This window comes from Prosopis cineraria, unplaced genomic scaffold (genome assembly GCF_029017545.1).
Source record: "Prosopis cineraria cultivar Desert tree isolate PC_DT_omini unplaced genomic scaffold, ASM2901754v1 PC10, whole genome shotgun sequence".
In the NCBI taxonomy this organism is placed as follows: Eukaryota; Viridiplantae; Streptophyta; class Magnoliopsida; order Fabales; family Fabaceae; genus Prosopis; species Prosopis cineraria.
The window spans coordinates 3,519,119-3,527,427 of record NW_026555341.1 but is presented as its reverse complement, the minus strand read 5'-3'; the positions used below and the strand labels follow the sequence as shown (position 1 = coordinate 3,527,427).

At 37.9% G+C, this 8,309-nt stretch overlaps 1 protein-coding gene across 4 annotated transcripts; it reads left to right on the top strand.

Annotated features, from left to right (window-relative positions):
* The first annotated feature begins 337 nt into the window (after positions 1-337).
* On the top strand, positions 338-6,501 carry LOC129321825 (probable receptor-like protein kinase At2g23200). 4 transcript variants are annotated; one of them, XM_054967748.1, is made up of 2 exons: positions 338-3,234; positions 4,262-6,501. In XM_054967748.1, exon 1 carries the CDS (start codon positions 628-630, stop codon positions 3,175-3,177), a length of 2,550 nt encoding a protein of 849 aa, XP_054823723.1. In that variant the 5' UTR covers positions 338-627; the 3' UTR covers positions 3,178-3,234; positions 4,262-6,501. The 4 variants fall into 4 exon arrangements, with proteins under 4 accessions (XP_054823723.1, XP_054823722.1, XP_054823724.1 ...); XM_054967747.1 differs by having other exon boundaries at positions 4,199-6,501; XM_054967749.1 differs by lacking the exon at positions 4,262-6,501 and adding an exon at positions 4,152-4,175.
* Positions 6,502-8,309: the final 1,808 nt, after the last annotated feature.

The window sequence follows — 8,309 nt, the reverse complement described above, 5'->3', positions numbered from 1 at the left end:
AGCAGAAGAGGAGAGGAGGATTTAATTAGGGGTAATTTAGTCATTTAATTTCTTAAACATATTGTCGAAGGCTCAATGCATTTTCCAAATTCCAAGTCCAATAAATATCCTACTCGGGTTTTCTTGAGCAATTTTCCCTTTCTTCATTCAATAAGTATCTGCTTGATTTGGTGATTTACCTCACGCTCACGGCAGTGGCCACGTCATAATTCGTATATCGTTATCTTTTTTCTTCTGCGAATCATGAATTCTACTTTACTCTCTTCGTAGAGCAAGAGGACAACTCAAGCTCTTCGTGATCACGCCTAAACTGCTCTCGCCCCCCATCAGTCTAACTATCAGCACGCCACCGCATTGCATTCATTGGACGATACCATTTTTATTAAAACTCAACTCTGCAGCCCTTTTTCTATTTCACAAATATTCCTATTGGGTTTTAGATAAAAAAATATTACTGGTCCCTAGTGGGTGACAAGTCAACTTCACGGTTCATAGCTGACGAACCGGTGTCCCATTGTCTTTCTCCTTCTTCTCCGTGTCCTCTATCCTCCAGGGTTCATAGTTCCCATTCTCAGAAATGCAATAATCCGATTGATAACTAGACTAAGACTACCGTTTTTCTTTTCCATGGGAAATCTTCAATTCCATAGAGTTCACTTCTCTCTCTTTCTTCTTCATCTTCTCGTTCAGCTGGTATGGTTTCAGTCCCTCTCATCAGCCTACACCGTTCAGGATAAGTATTTTATCAGCTGTGGGTCAAACAACAACGTAACAGACACAGAAAGCGGGAAGGTTTTCGTGGGGGATTCTTCTCTTTCCTTATCCTTTCCAAAGCAGAGTAGCGTCCAGGAAGCAAGTAACGGGTCATCGGACATATCTCCTATTTATCAAAAGGCAAGGGTCTTCCAACAGAAATTCTCGTACGACTTCACAATCGATGTTTCTGGCTCTTATCTGGTACGCCTTCACTTCTTTGCTTTCTCTTCCTCAAGTAATCTCCCCACTGCTCGCTTCAATGTTTCGATTCCTGGGTTCTGGCTCTTGCAAAATTTCGCTGCCAAAAATGCTAGCAATTCTCCTTTAGTAAAAGAATACTTCACAAGCATCAATTCCACCGCCGACTTCAAAATCACTTTCAGGCCTCTGGAATCATCATTTGCATTTGTGAATGCCATAGAACTCTTCCTTCTCCCCGATTATTTGATTCCTGATGGTGCTACGACTGTAAGACCCGATGGCGATTCTGCGGATTATACGGGTTTGCGGTCTCGGGTGTTACAGATGACTTACAGGCTTAATGTTGGAGGCCCTAATGTCTCGAGAAGCCAAGATGGGTTATGGAGATTATGGGAAATAGATGATCCTCATTTGTTAAATCCACAGGCTGCCGAACGGTTGAGTTCCGCTGTTGGTATTACATACCGGGACGAAAATTCTGCGCCTGATGACTATAATTGGGCTACTAAGTATACTGCCCCAGATAGTATTTACCAAAGTGCCAAAAAGGTTAATTTGGATTCCAATGGCTCTGGTTTCTTCAACATAACCTGGGTTCTTGCTGTAGAAAACAAAGCTAATTATCTTGTTCGGGTTCACTTCTGTGATTTAGAGAGTAGTTCTCCAGGCCTTACGTACTTCAATCTATCAATCTACAACAACTTCAGGGATGTGATCGATTCCGTGAACATATCTAGCCAATTGCCTGTTCCATTTTATTATGATTATGTGGTCAATCCTGATAACTCTGGACTCGTGAATATCAGCGTAGTTCCTCTTGATTCTCCAGTTCGAAATACGTATTTAAACGGACTAGAAATTATGAGAATCATTGATTCTTCAGATTCGGTTCCGTTGGAGGAATCCAATGCGAATAATCATCTCCCTCTAGTGCTGGGGTTATCGCTTGGAGTTGGAGGTCTTGTCCTAATTTCTGTTATACTAGCTGGGTTCTTAATTTGGCGAATGAAGTTTAGGAAGCAAGAACCTAAGCCTGTCGAGAATTCGGATTGGTTACCATTGCCATTTTATGGAGGAGGAAGTTCTCACAGCAGATTGACTGAAGGAACTTCACATGGCTCCCCTCTTCCAAACTTAAATCTTGGGCTCAAAATCCCTTTGATTGAGATCCAATCTGCAACAAACAACTTTGATACAAAAAGATTAATTGGAAAGGGTGGTTTTGGCAACGTTTACAAGGGAATTCTCAGGAATGGTTTGAGAGTGGCTGTGAAAAGAAGTGAGCCTGGGTCAGGACAAGGCCTTCCAGAATTCCAGACAGAGATTATGGTTCTCTCAAAAATTCGACACAGGCACCTTGTTTCCTTGATTGGTTATTGTGATGAAAGGTCTGAAATGATTTTGGTTTATGAATATATGGAAAAAGGGACACTGAGGGATCATTTGTACAATTCAGATCTTCCAAGCTTGTCTTGGAAGCTGAGGCTTGAGATTTGCATTGGAGCTGCAAGAGGTCTTCATTACCTTCACAAGGGAGCATCAGGAGGCATCATTCACCGGGATGTGAAGTCCACAAATATATTGCTTGATGAAAACCATGTTGCTAAAGTCGCTGACTTTGGCCTCTCAAGAACAGGCCCTCTTGATCATCAACCTTATGTCAGCACAGGTGTTAAAGGCACTTTTGGGTATCTAGATCCTGAGTATTTTCGGTCACAACAGTTAACAGAAAAATCTGATGTTTACTCGTTTGGCGTGGTACTTCTTGAAGTGTTGTGTGCAAGACCAGCCATTGACCCTATGCTGCCAAGGGAGCAGGTGAACTTGGCTGAATGGGGAATCCTTTGCAAGAACAAAGGGATGGTCCAAGAGATTATAGATCCTTCCATCAAGGGGCAAATAGATCCAAACTCGCTCAGGAAATTTAGCGAGACAGTAGAGAAATGTTTGCAAGAAGATGGTTCTGATAGGCCTAGCATGGGTGATATGTTGTGGGACTTGGAGTATGCATTACAGCTTCAGCGAGGCACAATTCAGAGAGAACCCCATGAAGACAGTTCCAGCGGTGCTTCTGTGTCAATTCAATTGCCCAATGTTCGTCGACTCCCTTCACTTTCTACACTCGGTGAATCAGGTGATATGTCCATGATGGGGGAAGATGAATCCAATAGCGCAGTGGGTTCAGTTTTCTCACAGTTGAAGATTGATGATGCCAGATAGATTATCATTGTCGAGCCCTTCAAGGCAGAATAAACTTTCTTTTTTTAAGCGTACAAGGTAGAGTAGCTGCAGTTTTTATTTATAGCTTGCCTAATTGTATATTCTGTTTTTCTGTGATCCCCTGTTGTGATTGTATTAAAGTTTGTATCAAGCTATGAAAACAAATGTCAGATCGGTGATAAATTTTTGTGATCGATGGAGAATGACTCCTCAGAAACTGTGTTGATGACACGGCTAATGTCATACTAGACATATATAGAATGAGCACTGACACAGGATGATGGGTAATGGAACAGGGGATCACAAGCATGAACCTCAGTACGGATTTGCAACCTTTGAAGCCTAACCTCGCTAAATCTATGAAGTACCCATTCAATTATGTCAGTGAAGTGCTATAGAGTATAAACCTGGCATGTGCATAAATCCTATGTACACGTTGTCATCAACATGATGTGTTTGTAGTAATAAAAACCTTTAGCCATTTGATAGGTTTTATCAACATTCTCATTCAGGTGATCCTTTGCTCGAGGTATCTTTCACACGAACACTTATTTGGTTGTTTGGACTATGTGTAATTTATATGTACTTTGCACTACAACCAAAATTTTGTAGCTTTGATAACTTACCCTGGTGTTTATTGTAATCACATCACACCCTGAAATGTCACATGCTCCACTTGCCTCGAAATATTTGGTATGAGCTGCTCCAGCAGATTATTTCACTCACAAGTGTTCAAGATCACCTTCTTGTTACTATTTTTGTGCTGCCAAGAACCTCTATTTTTTCATTAATTCAAACCCTAAAATTGTCGTGTGACTAGCAAATTTTAAAAAAATACTCAACTTGTCTGCTATAAATTCAACACTCGATTATCTTATAGACAAGATTATACATTCCTTAGTTAATGTACAGAGCTGCTCTATAATGAATCCAAATGTAACCAAATAACTAAATTAACATAAAAAAACATGTAGGAGTCATGAATTGAAAGGCTGCTAGTGACCAGAACCTTTTCTGCTAGGCCCTGAAGCCATTGTATGGAATTCTTTCCCCATCAAAACCCGGCCGCTTTGGTTTTCTGCAGGTTTGTCGGTCTCCTTCTCTACTGAGGAAATCCCCCTGGGGCTACTTGGCTGTTCCCGAGGTTCATGAATATTGGCCCTCTGTTCCTTGACCGTCGATGCAAGAACTCGACCATTCACAAGAGTTGGCCTTGTCAAAGATAGCATCATCATCATTATGAGGGCCATCAGAAGGAAAAGAGAGCCTTCTCATTCTGGAGTTGGCAGAAGCAGTCCCTCCCAACCCTATTGGCAACGAAACGCGTGGAATTTTTATACCCAAATAAAGTGGTGTTGCTGAAAAGATAGGTTTGGCATCTCCAACGAGCATGCTAAGCGTTCTCTTGCATATGAACGAGGAGCTTGGAAGGGCAAATGGACGGTGAAGGGCTTTTAGGGGTGGGACCTCTTAAAGGCAGTATAAGTTGACTGAAACTTTTCTTATATGAAGGAAATAATCAGGCACAGTCACTGCCACCCAATACCACCCTTCCCATATGAGTCAGTTCAAAACTTGACTTTAGAGAATGGCTTTGTGACTTGGGAAACACGCAGGATCGAAGCGTTCCAAGCTTCTGGTGCATTTTGATATAGTGAGGAAAGTGGGTACCTGATGCAAAAGTGGAGGCGGAATCAATATGCTAAGGTGATTATGAGCCAGCGGGGGCTTTGGACTCGGGTTTACATCCTCACAATTTGCACTGACAGGAAAGATTGCAAGATTCTCAATTATTTATTTTCTGCGGATAGAACTAAATGAATAAATTTGTGTTGTCTCGAGGCTTTCATAATTCACTCAGTCATTAGTTAGGAAATTGTATCGGGCTATTTCTTTCTATACGTGAAGAGGATGAAAATGGGAAGGAAAGAATCTACAGGTTTACAACTGTAGCACAAACATAAGGGTGGGGTGTGCGTGCGTCAACGAATTAATGGAGGAAAGGGCTAGTAAGTGCATGTTCTCTTATTCCTTTTTCACTTTTTGAAATCGATGGACGACAGAATGGTGCATCCAAGCTCAAAGATAGCAGAATCCTCAATTGGTGGTTTCCAATCATTTTTTTTTTTATTTAAATCCAAAGAGCCTAAAAATCTAAGCATCTTCTGGTAAAAGGAGTTGAACGGAATATGTAATTTTACCAATAATCTTGCCTCTTTTCCCCTCGTTGTGTTTTTATCAGAAGTTCCATCTCGCCAAAAATTGAGCCTTTTTATTCCTGGATTTTTCTTCTGTTACTATCATTTTTGGGCTGGGTTCTTATTCTTCCCTAAACGTGTATTATTTGAATTGGCAAGCGATTATCTCCAACACTAACCTTGGTTTTTTTTTTTTTTTTTTGGGTGCGTTTATATGGAGGGTGCAATACATGGTACTGTTTAAAGACTTGACAGGCAGCAAGCAGTAAAACAAGTTCATTGGTCTTGATGCGAGTTGCTTGAATAGGAACTATGGAGAGTATGCTCATCGGTCTGATTAGAACTTTCTTTGTTCTCTGGTCCAGTGGAGAACCCCAGATCACAAAGCAAGGGTCGAGGGAGACAGAGAGGGAATTGACTGGTCTAAAAACAGAATAATAAACATGCATATTGATTAGGGCTAATCAGAGCAAAAGGAGAAGCGACAAGAATAGAAGAAGAAAGGGACCGAGGAAGAACATATAATTGAGGTTGATCCCGGAAGGAGATTCACAGAGACAGAGTCATACAAGGGAACGGTGAACATAGCTCGCGATTTCAGGTTTATTCAAATTCAAGACTTGAGGAATTGCTGGCTGGCAATTCGTTTTCAAGAAAAGAAGCCCCCACTCGGTCCTCATCAATCACCTTCCACTGAGCTGTTCAAAATTGACTGCTTAGCGCCATCGCTCGTAATCCTTGCCAGATTGTGCTCTTTGATTTCATCAGAGCCTGCCACCACCGCATTCAATTTGCTTCCCAAAAACATTTTTTTCCACAAAGGACAGAAAAGCAAATGCTCTGTTTAGGCAAGTACTCCCCCGTAGCTCATATGATTGAACGATAATTAAAAGAAGAGGAAAATCGCCATGACCATCAGAAATGGTGGCTTGGGCCCAAAAAGTAAGGTTATTTGGCTTTCTAAATGAAAAATATCATACTAGTATAAAGCTGTCATAAGTATTGTAATTATTGTAATGTCCATCACCTTCTAGCATCTTTCATAATCATCAATTATTTCACTGTCATAGATTTTAATTGGGTTAGAATTGTGAACCCATACGTGTGAATAGAAATCATTTCAGTTGCCAGTTACTCCATGTCCTTGTGGTTCACTTCAGTGCTCTTAAACTGGTATCCCACCAAAAAATTAAAAAAACAAAAAAGGAAATAATTTCAGTTAATATTTGAAATATGAAAAATATAACCATTGATCCTCTATAATTTTATTGAATTTTGCTTTTAGACCACTTAATTTTTTTTTAGTGCTTTCGATCTTTATAATTTTAATAAGATTTTATGTCATTTGTAAAATTGTGTGATGTTTGTTTTTCAGGTCCATGATAATATTAAATTATAAGGATTATAAAAACTGAAAATATTAAAAACAAATTACAGGAACAAATCTAAGGGCCAACAGGGGCAATGCTCCCCATACTTCAAATTTTATTTAAAAACAAGTTTTAATTTTGTTTATAAAAAAATGCAGAAATCAATGTTTGGCCCCCATATTTAGATGAAATTTCAGTTCCAGCCCCCCATATTATGATTTTTGGATTCATCTACAAGATCAATAATTATATTATCCCTTATAAATATAATAAATGTTCTCTCACTCTTCCATTTTAACTTTCTCTCTTTACTTGTTCCATTATTCTTATTCTTTCTATTATCCCCCCCTTTGTTATTTCATAGCTTCTATTATTTATAATAAAAAAGATTATATCCACCGTCATTTAAATAAGAGATGTCATATACACAAAAAAAAACTTCTTAACTTAATATTCCCTTTTTTAATATATAAAATATTTTTTAAAAAGATTCGACATTTATAAAATATAAAACATTTATAAAATAAAAAGACTAGACCGATGTCTTTGAAAACAAATGAGCTTTTATTTGTGCGAAAATTATGTTTTAGGTTTAAACCAGATTAATCTCCCGACTGAATTTAATATTTGTGACGATTTTTAATCGTCAGTGACTGAAAGAATGACAGGAACCATGCATGTCCACCAAAAGCAACTTCTAATTTTGTGTCAAAGTTATTAATTTTTTTAAAATGATTAAATACCATTTTTCTCACTAAACTTTTTTTTACCAGCATTGAGCCCTTTGTCAACATCCTCCTAAATAATTTTTGTATGAGCAAAATCTCTCTCCAGTTAGAAACTCATCATTTTTTCTGTTATATGTTGATATGGAATATTTTTGGGACCCGCATGCAGTAATAACAAATATTTTGCTATCATTTTGCCATCATAATCACTTCCAAGTTCTGGCTTTGACCCACGGCAAATGGTTAAAATACTTTGCTATCATTACATGTTAACTTTACAATTATTCTATATCAATAAATAATAAAAAAAATAACATGTCTTTGATAAAAAGGTTGACTTTGTTCTTAAAAAAATTATTTAAAAATATAGTAACCTACCTTTTAATACATGATACTCCGTGCTCTTAATAAAAAATGTTTAGGAGGAAAATTGATTTTCAACCTATTTTTAATTATATTTAATTGATATTGTAAAGGTTAGGCAAGCTTCCCACACACAAAGGCAGGGAATCAGGCTTCCCATCCAACAAATATTTATTTTGAGGACAATAGCTCCTACATCCTGCCACTCCTGTTAGATTAATTTGATTATTTTGTTGTAAAAATATTGTGATATTTAATAATTTTTTTGAAATTTCTTTTCATATACTCCCTCCAGTTTGGTTTATTAGACACTTTTTAAAACCTAAAGTGATCCACTTTATAAATCATTAATCAATGAAATTGTTTTATTTTAAATTAAAATTCTTAAACTACTCTTGTAAAATAAAAGAGAGAGACAGAAAAATACTATTATATAGTTTGTTTATTTTTCACTTTTTACTTGAAGATTATGT